The sequence below is a fragment of the Falco biarmicus genome, chromosome 13, assembly GCF_023638135.1.
Source record: "Falco biarmicus isolate bFalBia1 chromosome 13, bFalBia1.pri, whole genome shotgun sequence".
NCBI classification, from domain to species: Eukaryota; Metazoa; Chordata; class Aves; order Falconiformes; family Falconidae; genus Falco; species Falco biarmicus.
The window spans coordinates 17,064,462-17,088,698 of record NC_079300.1 but is presented as its reverse complement, the minus strand read 5'-3'; the positions used below and the strand labels follow the sequence as shown (position 1 = coordinate 17,088,698).

Genomic DNA, 24,237 nt, shown 5'->3' with positions numbered 1-24,237 from the left:
GCCGCTTAGTGGCGGGGCTGAGCCGCGCTGGAGCCGGTACCGCCGTGCCAGACGACAACGGCGGGACCGCGGCGGCCACCCTTCAGGGCGGGCGGGGGGACGGCGCGTCCCCGCCGTCGTGTGAGGCGCGGGCAGCGAGGGGCCGTGGAAACGGCGGGGGCAGCGACAAGGCCCGATCCCGCCGGCCGCGTTACCACCGCTGGCCCGGGCCGGCCTTCGGCGGGCCGCTCCCCGCCGGCAGCTACCGAGCGCTCCCGGCCTCGGAGCACACAACATGGCGGCGGCGGCGCCCGCCAACCCCGCCGACCCCTGCCCGGGCAGCGCAAAAGGGCGACGAGGGCCGGGGGTGGGAATGCCGCGCGCCCCCGCCGGCGCCCCGCCTCCTGCCCCGCCCCTCCTGCAGCGCGCGCGCACGGCCCGCCCCCGGCCCCGCCCTCCCCGCTTCCACCCCGCGCGCGTGGCAGCCCCGCCCTCCGGCTCCGAGGGGGGCGGGCCGCACGCGGACCGCGCCGCGTCACGTGCAGCCAACCGCCGCGGCCGGCGCCGCTCGCGCGAGGCCCCTCCCCGGGTGGGCGGGGGCAGCGGCGGGGGGAGGAGGCCGCCCCGGCGGGGGGGCGGGCGGCTCGCGCCCACCTCCGCGGCGGCGGGAGCGGCGGCGGGAGCGGCAGCGACGGCGGCGGCGGCGGCGCCCCTCCCCCGGGGGCGGGGCCGCCCGGGCCGGCGGGCTGCTGGCGCCTCCCCCCGTCCCCTCCCCTCCCCCTCCCCGCCGTCCCCTCAGTAACTTGGCCGCCTTTTATCGGGCGAGCGGCGAGGCGGAGAGTTTATTGGTGCCGGAGCTGCGGCGCGGCCGGGGCGGGGAGCGAGCGCGGCGGAGGGCGGGGGGGCCCGGCCGGGCCCCGGTCCGGTCCGGTGCGGGACGATGCTGCGGCTGGTGTCGCTGAAGTTGGGGCGGCTGTACCGCTACGTGAAGCTGGCGGTGCTGGGCAGCCTGGCGGCGGCGCTGGTGCTGAACACGCACTCGCTGCTGGCCTCGCTGCAGCGCAACGAGCTGTCGGAGCGGCGCTTCCTGCAGCTCAATAAGTGCCCGGCCTGCTGGGGCACCAGCTGGTGCCGCAAGTTCCTCAACGGGCAGCTGCGGCTGGAGAGCTGGGGCCGCCTGCGCCTCTTCGACTTCTTCAACGTCAAGAACGTCTACTTCGCGCGCTACGGGGAGCCCCGCGAGGGCAGCCGCCGCGTCGTCCTCAAGCGGCTGGGCTCCGCGCAGGAGCTGGCCGACATCGACACCAAGATCTGCCGCCGCGCCACCGGCAGGGGCCGCTGCGACCTCCTGCAGGCCCTGCACGCCACCGAGTTCGCCAGCCTCAACGGCGACGTGCGGCTCCTCACCCCCGACGCCGTGGAGGGCTGGTCGGACCTGGTGCACTGCCCCTCGCAGCGCCTGCTCGACCGCCTGGTCCGCCGATACGCCGAGACCAAGGACTCGGGCAGCTTCCTGCTGCGCAACCTGAAGGACTCGGAGCGCATGCAGCTGCTCATCACCCTCGCCTTCAACCCCGAGCCGCTGGTGCTGCAGGTAAGCGCGCCCGGCGGCCCGGCCCCGCCTGCTCTCCTTGGTGCTGCACTGCCCCCGCCGCTCGGCTGGCCCCGGCCCCGGCTGCCGGCCCCGTCCCGCCCGAGCCCCGCCGCCCCCCGTCCCGCCCCGCCGTGGCCGGGGTCCCCTTGGCCGCCGTGCCGGGCGCGGGGGAGAGCGGCGCGGGGGGGTCGGACGGCGGCGAAACGCCGGGGGCCGCCCCTCGCTCTTTGCCCTGACAGACCCTGCGTGCCGCGGGGCCGGCAGCCGAGCGGTTCGCCCGTTCCCGCGCTGGGCGGGGGCGTTTCTGTGTCTCGCTCACTCTCGGTCTTTCGTTCTTCCTCGACGACTTTGTGTGTTTCCCTGCTTTGCATCCTCCCCGGTGCTGCCGTGCCCCAAGGCTTTTCACTCGCTCTCCATCCTTCCTGCCTTTCCCATCTAGGCGGGGACCTTGCTTGTCTGTTCGGCGGCGAGTTCTGGAAGCACGGTGGGGTGGCACGCAGTTAGGCAGATGCTTTCTGGTGCATTTATGCCTTTTTTACAGTTAAGTGTCAGGCTTTAATCCTATGGCGTCTCCAACAGTACATATATTCCTAGGTAGCAGTGGGAGTCGGTGATTAGTTTCTTAGGTTCTCATTTAACAAGCAGGGGGTAAGAGACTTTACCATAACGCTGTTGTGCTTTCCTTGTCAAAATCTGACTCGTGTGCTGTCATGTTCTCCTGTGCAGTAAAGACAATTTTTGGCTTCCTGTTGATAAAAATTAGAAACGGGCATTTCATGGCCTGAAAAGAAAGCGACAAATGAATGGTATTCACTTTTCAGCGGTTACGTGTTTTATATCCTTTAGCAAGGGGGACTGGTTATGTGCGCAGACCAGAAATTTGTGCTTTAAGATGTTATGTAAGTTTTAAAGTGAAAAATTTGTAGGAAACTCTTTCATTCCGTGGCACCGCTCGGTTGCTTCTGTTGCATATCTACTTATATGTGGAGCTTTGCATTTCAGCTCCTACCCCTATATGCTTGGAGGGCACTCCAAGTATGTCTTTAGTGTCCAAGTTTGGACTCAGAATTGTTTCATCTAACTACTGAACTGTCCTTGCCTTTATCCAGTGTATGACAAAAAGAATATTTGCAAATATGTTTCAAAGCATCGCTGTTATTACTGTTATAAACGTCTGCTGTTTCTGTAGTGAGAGGTCAAGAAATACCTAATGCTCAAAAAGCAGTGCTGCAGGCTTTACCCTGCAGCAAATTCACCTACTGATTAATTTCTAGAAAATGCCTTTATGAACTCTACTTAATTAAAAATATTTTTTTGGGTAGTATACCTTCTGCCCTTCAGTCTCTCCATGTACAGCTCTTGGGTTTTGTTTTCAAAGTAAGTTTCCCCTTTGCTTCTCAGCAGACCCAGGGTGCTGTATGTGTCTCTCATTTTGCCATAAAGTTGCTCTTGAGCACAGTGAAAAAGGAAACTCCACTTAAGTAAGAAAATCAAATCTGCTTTGCTTTCCTAAGTATATTTGGAAATTCTTTTGAGAATCAATTTGTTTTGGCTGCATTTCATGCCACTCAACAGTTTTGGTTTTGAACGCTGGTTCCAACATACTAAGCATAGACCTACATGGCCAGAAAACAGCTCTGTATGTTTCTTCATAATTTGCAGGGTGAATTTATTGTGTTACAGACAAAGGGTACGGCACAGCTGCACCATTTACTGTTGCGGGGTGGATCAAAGGCAGCGGGCAGCGCTGATTTAAGAGCCTTGATTTCTGTCAGCTTCTTGATAAGCTGTGGATGAGCCCTGAGGCTGTCAAGCAAATCTGTTGAAGAGATGAAAATCTTTGGATGTGAACTTAACAAAGGACTTTGCTCACCATTTATCCTAGCGAAGGTGCAGCTGAGAGCAGAGCAGGTCAAACTGGAGGGAAGTGAGGCAGCCTTTACCAGTCCAGAGTGTGGCAAGGTTGTCTGTCACCTCTTAACAGATGAAAAGTGTTTTGCAGAGTCTTGTAAATTTTGATGAATAGACATATGCTGGAAAATATTTCTGGGGAACTTCAAGCCAGCTTTGTGTGCTGAAACACTCTTAATGTATTCTCCAGAAGAGTATTCATCAACTTTGGTAATGGGTACTGGAGGTTTGAATACCTTCCTTTAGTTGGGAATGAAATACCTTAAATATATGAATCTGAACAAACACTTCTCGTTTGCATAACGTCATGTACCACTCCATTCTCAGCCTCTACCCAAGAAACACATAAGGAACGGATAAATTCTGTGTTATGCAGCTATTGCAACAGCAAGATGCACGGCACACTTTATGAGGGTTAAAGTTACTTTACAGAAGTGAAAACTGACTGCTGAGAAGTTTGCTTGTATTTGTAAATAAGAAACATTAAACATCTTATGGTATAGTTTCTGTGGTGTTGGTGAGAGCAAATATTGGCATAGGAATGAGACTTGTAGGCTGATTTCTAAAAATCAACTGCTTCCAACAAAGGAAACATGCATGACATCATGAAGGATCAGATTTTGATTTTAAATAAATAATCGGTGCATTTAACTGGTGCTATTTGTCACCAGAAGGCACAAGGAAAAGTATTGCCAGTTTTTGTCTTGAGCTTTTCATGAAACGCTATTGTGACTGTTTAAAACACTGTCACAGAAGTGGACATGACTTCTAAACTCTTGGTGTCCATTGCATTAAAGTTTTGTTTAATTAAGTTACAGGAGCAGCCACGTGTAAATAGGCACTGAATTTTAAGCCCGATTTTTAATTTATAATAGAAAAATTGTGAGTCATCTACTAGAGCTAGTTACCTGTGGATTATAAAATGTTTTATCAGAGATTGGGATTAGCTTGAAGCCGATTTGGAGTATGGATTATTCCTGAAGTGGTGTTGCTTACCAAATGCGTATTGTCACAACTGACTTAGAGCTTTTGCTCTAGGAAGTTTTCAGGTGGGGCTTTGACGCATAGCATGATGTACTTCAGTTACAAGTCTCTGAACAGTAGTAAACCAGTACAGTTTTGTATAGATTGCTTACTGTAATCCTAGCTCAATATTTATATTTTTTATAGCTTTCTTGTTATTATTCTTTATCCACATTTGTTAAACAGTTGCATAGGTGTACTCAGTGAAGAATTCAGCCCCTTTTGCCATTTTACCTCATGAAGCAAATGGAAGGACAGCTACATTATTATTTGGTACAGTTTACATCTTTTCTGGGTACTAATATATTAAGAAAGAATTATTTCACCTGAAGTGTAAATGTTTAAGATTTAACTTCTCATAGGTTTGGGGTTTTTCCTTCCTTTTTCTAATAGTCCTTTTCTAAAACGTATTTGCCTTTATTGCAGAAAAGTAAGTTGTGATCTGTAACCAAAATTTGCTACATCTAAACCAATATTTTTATATAAACATGAACAGCTTATTCGGACAAAAGCAACAACAAAACTTGCTGATGTTCCCTTCAACTCTCTTAATGGAAAACAGAGTATTTTAAATGGGAATCACCTGGAGGATAGGATCTGTGCATGGCATCTAATTCATATTTGAATATGATGACTTTGTATGTCAAATACTTGCAAAGATAGGTTGGCAAAAGTGGCCTTTTGAAGAAATAGCAATACTTTAACAATAAATGGGATTACAGACTGAGTGCAGTGTGAATATTTACTTCTTCCAGACCTCTTAGAACCAGCATGGATGTAAGTAAATTTATCCTCACCCTATGACTTTTAATAAATTGCTCACCTTCTAGTTTGTCTTTTAAAAAATACTGTAGTGGAGAAGCTTTCTCCATTTTGTTTAACCATGATGTGCACTCAAATAAGGATGTTACTCAACTTGATGAAGTAATGTGATTAATTTTTATCTTCACTGGCAAGTAGAAACATAAACTTACTGTTACAGAACCAAAAACGTTTTCTGCTTATCGTTCATTTCCATAAAGGATGAGATTGTTCAATCTTTGGCTCTTACACAGATTCTTCTTCTCCCCCCCCCGGCCCCCCAATTCCTAACAAGATTTTTTTTCTGAAACCAAGGCAATTAAACAGAAGGATTTGGGGAAGCAGTTAAGCTTTCTCTAGACTTACCTGTTATTTTCCATAGAGCTCCTGCACTGATCTCTGTCAGCCTTCAGATTTCCTGTTTTGAGCCACTGTGGCTATCTCTTAACAGTTTTTGAGCTGCTGTCCTTGTGCCACCGTAGCTGCCATGCCATGAGCCATGGTATGCAACCACGCATTGTCCAACACATGAAGGCCTGTGGCAAAGTTTGAAGTTCTATACTTAAACACCTCCCCCCCACCCCAAAAACAAGAACACAAGAACACCCCAAAACCAGGGCAAAGTGGAGAATTCCTTGTTATGAGAGTTGGGGAAACTACAGTATAACTCACTAGTGCTGAAATAAGAAATTGTTTCTAGGTTAAAAAAATGTGTTTTTCAGTAAAGGAGTTGTATTTCTCCTAATATCTTATGGTTAACTGAAAAGACAGTTTACTCTGTCTTGATGAAACTGAAACGCAGGTTCTATAAATGGTTGTGGCAAAAGTGCATCTAGAGCTGGTCTTGCAGTACTCAGTCTTGCCTTTGTGCTGGCTGTGGTATTGCTGTACAGTACTGCCAGATGCACTATTAAAATGACAATGCATTTGCTTTGTTTTCAAAGTGCCGTGCTTTAACCCCAGCTGGCAGCTGAGCCCTGCACAGCTGCTTGCTCTCTCCCCTCACAGTGGGATGGGGGAGAGAATCAGAAGAGTCAATGCGAGAAAACTCGTGGGTTGAGATAAAAACAGTTCAATAAAATAAAAGTAAATGGTAAAGCAAAATCTGCGTGCACAAGCAAAACAAAACAAGGAATTCATTCACCACTTCCAGGTTCCAGGCAGGCAGGTGTTGCCAGGAAAGCAGGGCTCCACCACGTCTAACAGCTACCTGGGGAGACAAACGCCATCACTTTGAACGTCCCCCCACTTCCTTCTCCTTCCCCCAGCTTTATATGCTGAGCATGACATCGTATGGTATGGAATATCCCTGTGGTCAGGTGGTGTCAGCCTTCCCAGCTCTGTCCCGTCCCAGACTCCTTGGGCACCCCCAGCATGAGGGCTGGCTGGGCAGTATGAAAGGCAGAAAAGGCCTTGACTCTGTTTAAGCGCTACTCAGCAATAACAAAAACATCCCTGTGTAATCAACACTGTTTTCAGCACAAATCCAAAACAGAGATCCATACTAGCTACTATGGAAAAAAATTAATTCAGTCTCTGTCAAAACTAGCACACAAAGTAAACCTGAAGTTTCCAGACAAACTTTGCTATTAAAATAAAAGTAAATAAAATGCTTGCAAGTAATGTGTTGGGTTTTTCTTAAACTATAGAAGGTGTCTGTGAATTACATCTAGACTGCATTAATGCCACTTTGTCTTGAGCCATAGCTTTTAACAACCTGTTTAAAATAGAGAGTCTTCAAAGAATGATGTTGAGCGTTTGTATCTTGTACGTAAATTACAAGTCTCAAAGGCTTCTGTTTCTAACTCTAAGAAAAATTCCAATACCTATGTGGAAAACAGCAGTATTTCTGCATTTTTTAATAGAATGTGTAAATCATTGCCCATCCCTCAGATACGTATTTAGCTTTCAAAATACTTAAGATTAATGGCTTCTTCTCACAATTTCTGATCATTGCTATACCTTCTAGGGGAAAAAAAGCCTCAAACCAACAGCTGTATCTCTATTCCTAGTATAATTACTCTGCGTGAACAGTCTGCTGCCACATAACCTAAAATTCTGGTTTCTTTTCATGTTACCATTACATTTTCTGTTTTGGTTTTGTTATGCGAAGAACAATCATTGACATCTGGTAAACGTATATTAAACATTAACTGTGATGTGTGTGAAACAATTCCTTGTGCTGAATTCACTCAAAGTAGCAATTTAGCCACATGTTTTACAGAATTATTTTGCTGATCCATATATAACTCAGTAAGAAGTAAATGGGCAAATTTTCTTGCCTGGGATTTCTCTTTTTTTTTATCATACAGATTGTTCTAGTCATAGGTTATTTTCTGTAGTTCTATTCTAAATACACTAGTAGAATACCATCTAGATTTAATACTTTGTGCCTTTTAAACTTTCCTCATTACTCAGTTTGGTGTTCCTGATACATAAATTCCTATGCTAAATACCAAGCAGTAGATTTAAGGCAGTTATTTGCACTGCCTGATATGTCCTCTAGTGGACTTCTATTATTGAAGTCCTGGCTTATACAGATACTGGCATTTTGACATATTGAGTAGTATTTAGTGGGTAGTATTTTAAAATGTTGAATATTTTCCTCTGATCTTTAGGAAAAAGTTAAAACTTAGGTTGAGATCAATTGTTACTAGTCATGTTATCTGCAGTTGCTTTGAAGCTTTTTGGTTTTCTGCAATTTCATATATTAATTAATTTTAAAGATGCACTGTAGTCTGCTGCAGACAATTATAGAACATGACTACCTGACAGTCCGTGTCGTCCCCCCCCTTTACTCCCTTGCAGTTGGATTATTTTTTTGTTTGAAAGCTATTTTTTCTTTCTGCAGTAAACATAGACTAGGCATAACAAATGTTTCAACAAGTGCTACTCTATGAATACATTGATTTTGATTTTTATTTTCAGGTCTTTTCTTAAAATTCTTTCTTGCAGAAATCAGTTCTCTGACGCCTGTAGAAAAGATAATTCAGAAAGCAAAGGATTTAAATTTTAGGTTTTAAAAGTGAGGCTTTAGTCTTTCTTGATTCCTGTTTTGCATACTTCTAAGTATTGTGGAGAAAGATTAATTTGCTGTCTGCCCCTGAATTTCCATTGTGCACATTTTTAAAAAGAAATGAACAATTTTTGTTTTTTTTAATTAGAATTGAGTGGCCTCGTGTTACAAGAATATTCCACTAACTTAATTGTATTGAAAACTGAAGAACTACTCTTTGCAGTAGCATATGAGTATACGTATTAGGCCAGAACTGGCTTGTACTTGTCATGTTACCGTATTTAATTATGTTCCTTTAAATGATCAAAACTATTTTCATCATTCCTTCTGGTGAAACTTTCCTAAAGTGAAGACGTAAAAGTAAAGTATAAAGAAAGTTTTGGAATACTTTAGAAATGCTTGAAGAAGTTATTGTGGGGTATGTGTTATGATGAATGACTATATTAATGTAGAGGCTCCTGAGAAATCACTAAACAGACTTAAACAGAAATCCTCCTGATAAATTGTAACTCCTAGCAGTTTTCAGTAATGCAAAAAAGGTGCGTTACCCCACTTTCCAAGCCTTGAAATACCAATGTTGTCCATTTGCTTCTGGTATGTCTGATGTAGAGGGAGATCTATGTTTTACTTCCCTGAATTAAGTAATTGAGGCTTTGTTTTAGTCTTTTCAATTTTGCAAGTGAACTTTCAGAAATAAGACTAGGCCATCTCTGCTAGAACTTCTTCATAGTGGTATATTCTAGACTCATAACTGATGGGAAGTACATAGTCATCATTTTCATCTGTTGCAAATTTAACCTGAACAAACTTCTATGACATACAAGCTAATTTGAACAGGTACCAACCAATGTGGCATTAAATTTTCTGTACTATGGTTATTGCATTTAGTCATTATTCATTAATTTGTTTGGAGAAATGACATACCTCTGCTAACATTGTGAAATACAAGTTTTACAGTTCAACTTAATCATTGAGCAATGTGTAATTCTAAGTATTTAGAGTTGTCTGCCTATTTTTGTTCTATAATGTGTCAAGTGAACCTGCTACCTCTTGTTGGTGTTAATTTTATGTGGTGACTGATAGAAATGTAATAAAACTGAACAAAAGTCAACTAAATGAAAGAATCATAGTTTCAATGGGGATACTAATATTTGGAATGAAATCCAGTCTTCCCTGTGTGTGTAGGCTATATATATATATGTATATGCCTAACTTCTGTGGGAGTTTCAGTTGAATGTCAAATGATTTGGCATATAGTTAAGAATGAAATTGTTTTCATTATAGTCACTAGCATTCACAAATACATTTGAATACGTATCTTCTAGAACGCAGGTCCATTCCTGACAAAAGAAGGCATCTGCGTTCAGGCTGTGCTTTTTAACCTTCTTTGATCTGAAAAGTTTCATAGTAAAATGTGACCTCTAGCTCTTTGTGGTTTTAGAGCTTTACTTATTTGCCTTGGTGACTAACACAAGTGCTACTTCTGTTTACACTGCAGAATCAACAGTACTCTGTGAAAGAGAACTAGGTTTTTTCCTTTTGAGGAAGAGCATATTATAAATGATACTTCCCGTGCCAGTTTGTGCCGGGGCAAACACAGTTCAGTAGGATGGTTTTAGTGAAGGCATCACAAAGAATGTAATTTTGCCATGAAGGTCCTCAGGGTCATAAGTAGTAGGAAGATAGGTCCTCACTCTGTTTTGCATTTTTTAATTATTATTATTTTTTCATCATATTTAAGGTGTAGCTCTTTGTTTGGGTTTCTCTGGTTTTTGGTGGTTGTTTTTAGGTTGTTTTTTTTTTTAGATGGAGCTCACTTCATACAAAAATTGGTAGTGACATGTAGCATCTTGTAGAGTAGGTGTGAAAATGAGAAGTATTTTTTAATGGTATAGGAAACAGTAGCTCAAATATGTCAGCTGTTTCTTAAACTTCTGGCTTTTTTATTTTACTTGATTATTAGGATGAATTATATGCTTGATTATGATAAACTAATATTCTTTTAAGTGTTTAATTAAAAGGGGATTTGTGTTATTGCAGACTACAATAGGCTTTATCAGCTTCAAGCTGGTGAGTCTTCACTGCGTGGTCTAATTCAGAGCTCTGAACATTCAAAACCGGTGGCAGGCTTGTATATCCATCCTCTCGTGTTTAGACAGATGGAAGTGAGGAAGACAAATGCACTGATAGGGTGTTTTATGCTTCAAGGAAATGATAAATTCACCCTATTAATTCTCAATATTCTGAAATTATAGTGTATTTTTTTTTAAAGACATAAATGAAAGTATTATTCTTTCAGGAACAAAATGTCCTTTGTCCCTTTGATGGTGTTTGTTCAGGTTTTTAAGCCTTGCTTAGAGAGGTATTCTGTAGCTACACTGATTAGGGCAACTAAAAATTTTTTTTGATGTATGTGTCTCTGGGAATGGAGGTAGCAGAATTTTTTGTCATATTTACTGGTTTCCATCCTTCCGTTAGAAGATTATACATATTTCTCTGTGAATAGAGAAAGGTAACGACTTTAATGAGGGAAAACTTACTAAGCTACCTCTTTGTAGTTTGTCATATGCACTACTATATTTTAAAACAGTTTTAAAAGCTTAATTGTCTGTGGTTTCCATGGATTTGCGTGTATATTCGCAGACAAAATGTGAGTGGGTGCATCAGAATTGCAGATTCTTTTGTCAGATAGCTGATTCTGGTTTTGAGCAAGGGCTTGGTTTTTATCAAAGTTGTCTAATACACATTTTTAAGTCTCCAAATAGCGTATTCAAGTACAAAATTATCTTATGAAATATTTATGCTACAAATAATTTGATAATTAAAAACTAAAATAATATAAAGCCTTTCTCCACAGAAATCTGAAATTTTTGGCAGCTACCCACTAAGATTTTTGTTTCTAAATGCACCTTGTTCATGGAAGACATGTTTAATGACTGTACAAATTTGTTTTCATGTCTTACTGGCTTTCAAAATTTGAATACATGGAGAAAAAAAATCCTCAAGTTAGCTGCAGTTTCATCTAGAAAGATGCTTTCAGAATAGAATAGTGCAAAAAGTTACAAATCTCTGCTTGCAAAGACAACAGATCTGCACTTTAATTAATATTCGTCAAATTCACTGAGTGAATATAAAACTCCTGAATGAGGCACTTGTACATATTTTTACCCCCTTCTTCAGCTACTGACTTGGGTAACGAAGTGTAGATGTGGCTGTTACATGCCAGTTGGAAGGGAGCCAAAACAGAGATGTTGTTTGTACATGTGCAGATGTTGGCAGGATTCCCTGCACTCCTGTTGTCAAAGGATCTTTTTATTTCCACAGAGTTCTAAATATATCTGTGTTACAGTATGGCATGCAGATATTTTACTAGTAATGTCTGGGATGTTCACTTCTTAATAAACCAAACTGCCCCTAGAATTTCTTGTGTGAAATGAAATTCAGTGTACGTGGCGCAGGAAGCGTGATGGATATGTTTTGAAGATCAGTGTACCATTGTGACTAACGCTGTACTTTCAAAATCAGTGTAATCCCATTACATAAACCCCTGCTGCTGCTGGAAAGGAAGGGTCCTCTTAGCTTCTCTCCTGTCTTATGCACGTGGCTGTTCAGGCCTTCTCCCTTCCTTTTGTCAGTACTAGCATGATGTGGTGATGTGATGAGCTGGATCAGGCCACTGATGCAGCTGCACACCAGCCCAGCAAGTCCCAGGTGCATTGCCTTCCTAATGACATGAAAGAGGGAATTGAAATGAGTGTGCTTGATGGCTTGGGAGGGATGGACACCTTCGCTTCCAATGGTAGCATGGCTTTTGCCAGGTTCAGCTGTTTTGGTTGAATTTGTACTTGGAAAGGGAGGCAAGACATAAACAGAGCAGGACTGGAATATTGGGAAGGAGAGGGGTGGAAAAGGAAGGAGTGGGGTGGTCCAAAGTCATAATTACCTAAATATTTCACCATCATTGCTGTAGCAATTGAATATGTTGCAGTGAGTGCTGACAAAATGCAGCATTATGAAAATGTTGCACAGTTAGTCAAATCAGTTAAACTTGTGTTTAGCAGAAAATTTTCTCCAATTTAAGATACAAATTTGACTTTATGAGATATGGATAAGGTAGTCTTGAATAATGGGTACTGGACTGATAGGTACACACATTCTGACTTCCCCAGTACTAAGCTGTATGGATTTTTCCCGATGGATACCAGTAGGCGGTATTTTGAATTTTCCTGTATGCCCACTGGTACCACTCACTGGAATGAAAAATTTCTGCTTGCCCGGAGTTCTCTGGAGGTTATGCCTTAGCACCAACTCCTGCTTGCTTCTTCTGAGTGAAGTTGCATGTTCCTTTGTAAATAAGTCATTTAATTGGATGGACAACAGCCACTTGCTTATTGGTTTGTTCCAATACTGATCCAGAACGGAATACAGGAAAGATAACTGTGCAGGAAATCTCATTTAGTGGCCTTTATTGATGCCACAGGCATGAATTTTCATTATATTTGTCTGTTTGTAAAATAAGTAAGGAACACTGAATTAGCACACACTTCATTTGTTGGAAGATTATTTTGCTTGCAAAATAAGCAAAAAAAACCCAGAAAAAAAAAAAAAAAGCCAGCTTCTTAACTGTGGAATGTATCTTGCCCTGAACTAGTGGATATTTGCCTGTACTTACCACCTTCATAAACTGCCCTGCAGCCTACAGATTAAAAAAACCTGAAGACTGCTTAAAGTCATCCTTATTGCATAATAGATTCAGTTAGAGAGAGAGATTTAGTTCTGCTCAGTTATATAGTTTCACAGCTTGAAAATGTCATACTGGTCTCAAAACCATCCTATTAGTTCTGTATCATCCTCTGGATTTTTCACGACCAGATTTGCCTATGTGAGTAGATGGGTAATCAAAATAGAGTAAAAGTCCAGACACTTAGGCACCCCAAAAACTTTGAACTTATTCTGTTATTAATATGGGTCTGATGTCCTTTTGACCAACCAAGAAAGGTTCCTTGCAGTGGTAAACATAGTTATGTCCTTTAAAATTGTCTTCTATGCTTGCTATGTTAGAAGTTAGCTTAATGGCTTTTGCTGTTAAATGGCAAACTATGTCAACAATATATATATTTTAATTTCTTCACATGTGCTATATAGGCAAGATTTGCTGTGTAGAAACTTTGAAGAGTCCTTGAAAATTCCAGAGGACATCTTGATCCAGAGTAGTCTGGGATGGATGCTCAGCTTGCAGGAGGATCCTATTATCGAGCAGTGTTAACACATAAATGAATGGATATTTTTACTGTCTCCAAATTACATTTAAAATATGAAATAGTTTTAAAACTATAGATGAACAAATTGAAGTGTTTTTAAGCATTCCAAGCAAGGGCTGCTGGAAGCTAGGTACAAGTTAACCTGGTACTTGGCCTTCATTTTACATATGGGCTCAATTAGGGCCTCCATAACATTTATTAAATGTGTTAATCATATGAAACAAAAAGTGTTTTAATGACCATTAAGCCATGCCCTTTCAACAAAAGCCACTTAAACGTGAAAGTGGGCATTTTTCAATTGTGCAAACTAGAAAGCTCATCTTCTTGATGAGAGTAGCTAGATAAGTTTAAACAGTGTGTCATAACATCATAAGGCTTGTATTCAGAATGGGAATCTTAAAATGGTAACCTTGCATGCTCTGATGCTACCTTCTGTTAAGTATTTTATGGTTTTGGTAATAATACTTGCCTTAAGCTTTTCTGTTCTTACATTTATAAAAATAAAAATTCAGTAAAGGCTGCTCTTGCGCTGGAGAACTTCAGGTTCTCCCCTGCCATGTGATCAGAAGTACTCTGATGCCTTCTATTTGACGGGTATATATATTTGGAATAAGACATATAAACAGTCCTTACTTGACATGAAAACAGGGAAGGGCTCTGAGTAACTTTGCATAGAAGTTGGCAAGGTCTGTGCTTCCAGAGCAGAAACTTCGATCCCAAATCTTCTCTCTCTGAAAGGCCTTTAGAAGAAGGATGGCAATGAGCATGCTGTAGGAAGGTGAACTGGTTTGCTGGGCTGGAAACTCTCCGAAGTGAGAGCCACGTGGAGTGTTAGAGTGACCTTCTCCAACATCAGGGGCATAGAAATAAAAACAAATGCCCAAATCTTTTCTTCACCTTCTTTTCTGGGGAGTGGAGGGAGCACTGTGTGGACCCAATCATAACTGTTCCTTTTCCCCAGTCACCTCTGTATAGTTTTGCACTTCTTCAGACAATGATTCAGAATGGGTGAGAAAGGAATTGTAGCTGCCTATGAATTGCTGGGAGAAGTTGCACAATGGGAGTAGTGGTGTTTCCCAGAGGCTTTGATGTGCTTTAGCAAACCTTTTCATTAGTAGCATTTGTACTTAAAAGTTCTGTAGCAAAGACTCCAGTTTTGTAGTGAAATAGTAGATTGAGACAATCTCTCCACAGGATTTTGTTTCGTATCTCCTGAAACCTGCAGCTATTGTGAAATTCTAAAAATTCCATATAACCAAGAGAAACTATTGTTGCACTGCCAAGCAAGTGTTCCTGTTTAGCTTTTACTTCCTTTGTGTTTACCAGCAGCATCTTTTAAAAGACAGAGAAGACAACTATAAGAATTTTCCTCTTGTATATTGCTAGAGCTTTCATTGATCCAATGACCTTTTGGTTCAGAGGCCAGTTACTAGTCTTTTTAATGAAACTTGGTTCCTGACATGGCAGCATGCTTATGCAGAAAACAGCTAGTGAAATATGCAAGCCAGTTCTGTGAGTAAAGATTGGAGTGCATGTGGGTGATTTATATTATTTTATTGGCTATTGTGATCTTAGCAATTCTATTTTTGTTTTGTTTTTTTTTCCCCACAACTTTTTTAATTCTGAATTTGAATTGTGAATTGAATATAGTTGTAACTTTGCTGTTTGCATTTCAAGAATAAGTATTAATTCTTTGGAGTAGATGTGGCTTGCAATTCCCCGTGTATACAGGGCTTCTAGGGTTTCTGGCCAACATCGGTATTCTAACTTTGCCTTAGCATCAGCTGATGCCTAGTGTTTAAAATGATCAAAACTTCATCATCAAAGGAAGCACAGACGTGGGTGAAATCAAGGATTGTTGTAGGGGAGGTGTGGGTTCTAAGGCTATGGTGATTGGGTGTGTAAGCACTGTAGCTTTTCTAATTTTTTTAAAGTGGGATACATCCACAGATGGGTGAGTGCTGGGCATCTCTTTCCTAACTGGTCTTTTAGTTCAGATCTGTCCTATACAATGTGTTTCCTTCCAGTGTCTCTTTTCTCAATTTACCATAAATGTTTTCTGCTGCCACGGATTCCAGGAGGTATAAAGCTTCCATTCAGACTGAAACCCACCATGCTGTTCAGCCCAAGGGTGGTAAAACCTTTGCGACACAGCAAGGTAGTGCACAAGGAAGGAGCATGTGCACACAGTGTTATCTCCTAATTGTCAAAACTAGTGTACATCTTATTCTGAAAGAGTGCTAACTTGTATGCATTTGGGGCTTCTTCATTTAATATTTTAATGCTTTCTTCCTGATGCATAGTATGGAGGATAACTTTTAAATACTTGTCTGTTTATATTGAAGTTTTAGGGCACATTCAGCACACCTGAAGTAGGAAAAATATGCTGGTGAGCTGTTTTTTTTGTTGGTTTTGGGTTTTCTTTTTAATTGGTTGTAGTATGTTATTACTATCAAGTCTTTTATGTTAACTTCCAAGAAAACTAGTACTGGAGACAGATTTTACTTTTGATAAAAATGTTACGTGGCTGTGTGTAATAACACACAGGGTATGTATGTAGCAATTAATCAAGGGGTATATTGCTAAGGAGTATTATAGCATAAGAAACCCTAAACTTTCTTTTATACCCTAATCTGTTTTGTAGTTCTTTCTGTGAGAGATCTTCAAGTGAGAAGATACTCAAAGGTATACAGCCAACTGGGAAGAATGAGAAGGGGGTTACTGGAGAGAAGGAGGTGTCACCTTTTAAAGCTTTTTCCTTCGGGTTATTAAAAGAATTGGTTTTAATTGATATCAGATGCAAAATTATCTTGATGGGAAATATACTTGCGTTAGTGCAATAGATGTGTATAAAACTCCAACAGAAAAAACATAGCTTGTAGAATTGTGCCTGCGTATGTGAATATGTGTGTATATATAGTATATGGAAAGCTAGATATGGGTTGTATGTATTTCAGGTCCTCCAACTCCTTACCCTTTAGTACTCCAGCAGGGCCTCTTGCTCACGTAAATATATTTTGTGGGGTTTTTTTTCTTTCCCTTCAAAACCTAGAAGGATCTGGAAATGTAGTGTTGATGGGTATTTACAGACGCCTCTTCTAAACCTTATTGAACAGCCTTTTGAAATCAAAGCTGTTTTGTATTGATGAAAATTTTTTAAAATCTTTTCATATACAGAGTTTTCCATCTGATGAGGGTTGGCCATTCGCAAAGTACTTAGGAGCATGCGGAAGAATGGTGGCCGTCAATTATGTTGGAGAAGAGCTGTGGAGTTACTTCAATGCACCGTGGGAGAAACGAGTGGATCTGGCCTGGCAATTAATGGAAATAGCTGAGCAGCTGACAAATAATGACTTTGAATTTGCACTCTACCTCCTTGATGTCAGCTTTGACAACTTTGCAGTTGGACCGAGAGATGGGAAAGTTATCATTGTAGATGCAGAAAACGTTCTGGTTGCAGACAAAAGGTTAATCAGACAGAGTAAGTGTCGTCTTTTTCTCCCCTCATCCCACATCTCTTGCTTCTTTCTCTGCAAGCACAATATTTGAAGTATTTATACTTGGTAAATACCCATTTTGTTGGCTTTACAACTAGACTACTAATTAACAAACTAATTAGCTTTCTTCTGCAATTAGACTACTAATTAACTTGACCGATTTGTCAATTTTATAGAGGGTTGAGGTTGCCTGAACTTGATTTACATGCACTTTTAATCTTTGTAGTCCTGCTTAAATGGAGAGGTGAGGGCAGGAGGAGACTGTTGGGACATGGGATGCATTTGTGTGGATGGATGGACAGATAGATGGTCTGGCTGACTGTCTTCTGTACCTTAACTAAAAAAGGGAGGTTCCTTTCGTCTTTTCCAGATATCTGTAAGGATGGAAGTCTTGACTTTCTATTTTCTGTGAATGACAAGACAGTCTTACTGCCCTCTTTGCCTTATTTACATATCCTGCCTCTGGTTTGCTTGTTCAGGTTGGTGCTCTGTAATAATGGAACTGAAAGAATGGGTAATTTTAGTGCTGTTTCCAAATGGATATAGTGACAATTTGTTCATCTTCCTGTCAACTGTAAAAGCTCAAAGCAGTGCCAGCAGGAAAGATGTTCGTCAAAGTTGCATGCCGTGGGTTTATATTCCATTTGAGCTTACAAGGAAAACTTTACAGACCTAAGGGCTAGAAACATTGAAGACAAAACCCTAGATTCTGCAGAAGCCTATGGCAATAGGCCAAGTGATTCCAGTTTGCTTTGGGTGAATCTTTTTTTTTTTTAAGATCTGCAAATAGACTTCATATGTTGTTCTGCCAAATTAACTTTAAGACTATATTTTCTATCCACACACTTTTCTACAAGGAAATATGTTTTATGGGTTTTTTATTGGTGGTGTGGTTTTTTTTTTTTGGGGGGGGTGTTTGGTTTTTTTTTTTCCTATTAGATTTATTATATGTTCTCAAGTATCTTAGATTAAAATTATCTGATCCTACCAAGAAAACCTTTTAATGTATTGGATATCCAGTAAATTTACTTTAGTACCTATGGGCCACACAGATAAACTTTCTCTTTATTTTATTTTTTTTTCTTTTTCCACTCTCTTAAAGTAATACTACTTTGACTTCTCAAGCATGTCTGAATTGCTCAGGCACAAAGATGACCAAATGCGTTCTGAAAAACTTGATACGTACATGGAGTAGGATCATGTAGCTTGTTGCAGAAGCTGAATGCTGAAAGTAGTGTCATGCTTGCATCTGTTGTCTATAGTTATCAGACTGGTTTGGATCTAATTGGGATTTTGCTGCATGAATTACAATCTAACAATTAGTCAAGAACATGGAAAACAAATGAGGGCACAAGAAAGTTCCCAGTCTTTTTATAAACTTGCTATTCAATACTGATTTAATTAATCTTCTAGAAAGTTTCATTAAACAGTCTTTGTCCAGTGTGATTTAAATGCCTGTTTAGATATTTGAATATGTACCTTCTGCCCAACTGCACTGTATGGTAATATCTATTTGTACTTTGCGTGGGATTTCATATTTGAGTTTGCTGAAGTCCATCTTCCCCATTCTCATTTGTTGCTGGCTTCTTTTCCGTTTTGAGTTTGCTGTTTGTTGTACAATTTTTGCATCACTTATTTATAGTCTTAGCAGTCATCCTTCAGTATGCTTTTTTTTTGTAGACTGGCTTATAGTGCACCATAAATGTGTAGACCAATAGTCAGCTCAGAGACCAGCAACCACAGATAAATCTTTATTTGTGCATCACATTACTAAAAGAGATCAGCACGACTATGAGACTCCATGACAAGGACCTCTTCTTCAATCTGCCAGTAATCTAGATACTTATGATGAAAGTTTTCTAACAAAAAGTAAGAACTCAGGAGATTTCACACTTAGTAACTTCTTATGTATTATTATTGTATAAGGTATTTTCTGTAAATCAGGTTTTAAGTTAAAGAAAGCTTTGTGGCAAGGCTGCTAGTTACACCTTCAAATTTTGATAACTTCAAACCTACGTGTAGAGTGTTTATACATGTACATAAATGCCACTAGTTTTTTTGAATTTTTTTCTTTCTTCAGAGATTATATGTAATTTATCTTTTTTTTTATATGCACTTCTTAATTACTACCACATCTAAAGTAAGAAGTTTGAAAAGAATGTTTCAGAAGTTTATGGTAATTACTTCGCAATGGTTTTTTTGGTCTTTGGTGGACCACTTGCCAGCGTTAGTTCCCAGGGCAACTGGAGAAACAAATCTGTGTTGCTAAAATAATGTTGCTTGTTTATTTTTCTCTCAACTTCAGCTGTGGATCATTCTCTGGTACTTGTGTTTGCTACATTTTTTCCTCTGTGTCTGTGTGTGAATGTAGATTTCATGTATTGAGTGTGCTGGTTTTTCTGCTTCCCTCTCTTTGCTATCTATTTTACCCTGTTTCTTTCTTTCCCTTATTTTTTGTACTGCCAGGATCATTTCAGCAGAAGGGTATATCAAACTGCCAGATGCAATCTTAGACTAGAATGTTTAAGAGTTCAGCTAAACAAAGTTCGTTTATAGTTCACGTATTACCAGTTTGCTGTGTACTGAGCTTCTGATTGTATTCAGACACACATACACTCTTTCCTTCTCTTTCTCACTTTTTTTTTTTTTTTCCTGTGTCCTTGTATTTCACAGATAAACCCGAGAACTGGGATGTATGGTATGAAAGCAAATTTGATGACTGTGATAAAGAAGCTTGTCTGTCGTTCTCAAAAGAGATTCTTTGTGCTCGTGTCACTGTGGACCACAATTATTATGCTGTTTGTCAGAACCTTTTATCAAGACATGCCACATGGCGTGGCACTTCTGGAGGACTACTTCATGACCCCCCAGCTGAAATTGCCAAAGACGGCCGACTTGAGGCCTTGCTGGATGAGTGTGCCAACCCAAAGAAGCGATATGGTAGATTCCAAGCTGCAAAAGAACTGCGTGAATACCTTGCACAGTTGAGTAACAATGTGAGGTAGTCCACAGAGAAAATTTTTTTTGCAACACTGGCTAAAACACTATTGCAAAGACAATTAGAAAATGAAGTTTTGAACTTAAATACTAAAAAGAGAAAATAAAAAAAAAACCAAACTAGTTTATCAATTTTCTAAATACCATAAAAATACAATTTTATGGTGTTATAAGGTTTCTTTGCAAACAGACAAGGTACTTACTGAATTAAAACTTGAGCTACTATTGACTCTCCTCTCTAACTATTTAAAAGGGAGTAGGTCAAAAAAGACTGTGATAGCTTAATTGACAGCGTGTGTGTCAAAGGGTACTTTACATAAAACTGCATTAGTTTCACAGTTTTGTGAAGCTGATGTTCTTACTTGGAAAGTCAAGTTAGACTGATGGCCTGTTTTAAAGGCCTTTTTCCTGACATCATTGTCTCATTTTTGTGTTTGTTTAAACACCTTGAAGTGGCATTTACATCCAGTTAAATCTAGCTGTCTTCATTCTTTCAGATTTAACAGGCTTTCACATTGTTGTGGTGCAGTACATTCCTTCTGTGAGTGCAGGATTCCTATGTTTACTGTCTAATTTTAGGGGGTTTTACACTGTATTTTACTATGCTTACACATTGTGCATTTTTTTTTAAGATCATCATAAATTCATATGTCACTTGAACTAACATTCACTCGATGTCTTTTGTAGTTTTGCCATTGGAAATATCACTTAATGTAATTACTGTACAAAACTTTTATCCATCATGCCAGTATATACACGTAACTGTTTAGCAGGAAATCATGGTATGAGCAAACTCTTATTTTTAATGAGATAATTAGAGAATTGGAGAGACACTACAATAAAAAGATTTCTATTAATTTGAATTGGGGATAGAGGCTTGACTAAAAATAAAAGTTCACTAGTCCAGTGTAGTTAAGCATAAACCAAAGAAAATGGTTCTGTTTATTAGTTTCTAAACAAATAGTAAAGAAAAAAAGCTATACCGTAGAGAAGTTAATAATGCTCAAAATTCAATTTTAGTGGTCCTTGGTTACTGTTCGAAGAACTTTTAAAACTATGTGCTTATACTAGAAGAAAACCCTAATTTTACTAATAAAGTCTAGCAAGTTAGCAGTTTGTTTTGCACCATTCCCAATTCTGTTGAATTCAAGCGTAATGGAGGTTACTGACTAGTCATCTTTAGGTTTACTAGCTAAATTAAGCTGTATTCACTCTAGACACCTTTTCTTGAATAAGTCTGACTGTTCCCAGTGCAGTTAAAATTGATTTGTTGAGGTATGTGTAAATCTGGAATTGTTCTCATAAATTACAGTTTTTATAAAAACCTCAGTTACTGGACAAGAACTCACTTAAAAGTTTGATCCTACCACCTGCGTGCCCGCGCCCCCCCCCCCCCCCCCCCCCCTTTTTTGTTTGTAACACTGCTGTAATGCTTCGTTTTCCTGAAGTCTTATTCATAAACAGATACTCTTAGGGAATGTACGCATATTACTTCTTGTAACAATAATGAAGGAAACTAGTATTTCTTAAATGCGTGTATAAAACAGTATTTCCTATGAGCTAAAAATAATTCTGAACAAGGTAGTGAGTGTGTGCTACTTTGCTCTTGAAAGTTAGAATGCCTCATACAGCATCAGAAGGCTGATGGAAGCTGTTGCTTTACCAAATTGCTGCAAATGCAAGGTCAGGAAAACAGCAAACTCACTGGCTGGCCCTTCTTTCTCAAATCTCAGAAAGTGGAGCCATATAAAGATGCAGAGTGCTCTTTGGTTTCTTAGGTGACTATATTAAGGATATTTTGGAATTTGAAATTCGCACTTCAAGTCATCTTTACTTATGTAGCCCTAATTTGCTCCTAATCCTTTGTCTCATTTTCTGGAACTGGGATGCCCAAGGCAGCTTTTAATTTTCATTTCTCCCTTTCCCCCCTTTCCCTCATTTGAAAATGGTTTTACATGATTGCTCTGGCACAAGCTGTCAGAGAAGGTTCATGTTATTTTTCATCATAAAATCCACTTATTTGAAGAAAATAGACTAGCCCTCAGACTAAATAACACTATGCTACCATAAAAGCCTTGACTTATCACTAAAGTTGATTTTTAGACATTTACCACATTTCCCAGTGAGCGAGTGGAGTATGATTGTTAAAGTTGTAAAAGAAACAAACACTGCCAGTTCTGGTTACTACTCAAGGCAGTGCTGTAACTGCCAGAATGTCCTTCCTATCAGATTTTGTTTGGGTTTAGTTCCCTCAGAAATAAATTACTAAAGCCAATTATAAAAGGAATTTGGAACTTTAAAAAAACAACACACAAACCAATACAGGGAAAACGTTGTGGAGAGCAATAAATCTTGTTCCGTTTGCACCTATCAGATATTTATTGTACAATAACAATTTATATTTTTAGTCATTGCCCATTATTATTGATGAACACGGTGAAATATTTTTGAATGAGATGTTTGGGGTTTGTATGTGCGTTACGATTGTCCTTTTGTACTGTAAGTTACTGTTTGATTGGAATATTTTATCAAAACTGTCTCCCTGTGCCTTTATATTACAAGAAAGTTGTTTCTGCAACTTCTAATGATATTAATAAAGAATACTTTAAGAACCTCATCTCAGACATTCATTTTCAGATCCGTAAGTCTCTTCAGATTGACTTAGTCTGGGATGTATTAAAAAATACATAGAACTAGTTTTTGTTGTGTTCCAGAATGCACTATTGTCAAAAGTGACATATAGGAACTTTTTTTTCCCCCTCATTCTTTCTAGTAGACTGATCAAAAGTATGAATGACCGGTGAGGAATCTTTCTGTTTTGGAGACTTGCTTTCTTAAAAACTTGATCAAGCCATATCTTTCTGTTCTATTAACTGAAAGAAAATGTTTTTGAGTTAAGCAAGTTGATATCTTCTTTCTTTATTGTTTGAGAAACTTAGTTTTCCTTGTATTTGATCATTTATATTGCTAGTACCACTGTGTCTTCAGTACAATATTCTAGCAGTTAATGTAACTTAAATACATAATGACTTTTGATGTTTCGCTTTTACTCTGTTTTTTTCAGCGACCAATTGCATTTGAAACTAAGCCCTGCAGTTGTTCTCAAGTATATATTCCCTTCTGACTTTCTGAGCTCAAAACCACTTGGATTTTTTTATTTTTTTTTAGTCGCACTGCACTTACATGTCCAGGAACTGCAGACATGCAGATTGAAACTTGTAAACTTTCCAGTCAAGATAGTTAGGATCTTAAGAGAAAAACAGCATGAATAACTGCTGCATTTTTTGTTTCAACAGTTTGCAGAATGCAGCATAGCCTGATCCTGGTTGCCTTGAACTTCAGGACACGGGGTATCTGGTACTTTCTTACCAGGTACATTTTCATTGTGAGATATGCTTCAAGTATGTTAAACTTTGTATGCTACTTGGATTTAGCAGAAAGATTAGATTAAATGCAATATTCTTTACCTTTATTAAAGTGGAGACCTTGGCTACCTTAAAAGGCACTAAAATGTTTTGGTTCTCCATAGTCTAATATTTCTGTCAAACCAGCAGTGGTGGTTTCATGGATTCCTGTTTTCCCATGTGACATGTCTGAATCCAGTACTAACTTCTAAGCTCTTTTATTTGTTATCTGTGTTGTTTGAAACCTGTGATTTGGAGTTCAAGATAGATTGGAGTGTGAGACCTCTGTAAAATGCACGTCCAGTGCGTATCAGAAAAATGTTCTCTTTGGGAGATCTATTTCTCAATTTGAAGATCTGGTATGCAGCCTGGTTAAACAGCTTTTGAAGTTCCTTATGGTTTCTTTGTATCTCGGTCTTCCCATGCCTTTAAAAATCCAGTCATTTTTTATTTTATCAAATAAAAACTCGATTGGTCTTGATTTCACCTGCTTTTTTTGATTGAAGTTGCATTATACAGACTGCTAATTTATTTGATAGCCTTCATATGACTAGTACACTCATTATTAGTGTCACTGTTATGTCACCTTGGATGTGTGCCAGTGGTTCTCTTTTCCTGTTTCCTTACTTCCAGATCATGGTCAAAGATGTATAACAAGTTTAAATAGACCATTACCTCATTCTCCTTTAATGAACGAGAATGTTTTAAAGAAATTTTTCCTATGGTGATTTGTCATTTTTTTTAACACGACTCT

General features: G+C 40.1%; 1 protein-coding gene across 1 annotated transcript; it reads left to right on the top strand.

Annotated features, from left to right (window-relative positions):
* The first annotated feature begins 607 nt into the window (after window positions 1-607).
* On the top strand, window positions 608-23,964 carry DIPK2A (divergent protein kinase domain 2A). The gene is made up of 3 exons (XM_056358844.1): window positions 608-1,573; window positions 16,763-17,066; window positions 19,756-23,964. Exons 1-3 carry the CDS (start codon window positions 920-922, stop codon window positions 20,085-20,087), a joined length of 1,290 nt encoding a protein of 429 aa, XP_056214819.1. The 5' UTR covers window positions 608-919; the 3' UTR covers window positions 20,088-23,964.
* Window positions 23,965-24,237: the final 273 nt, after the last annotated feature.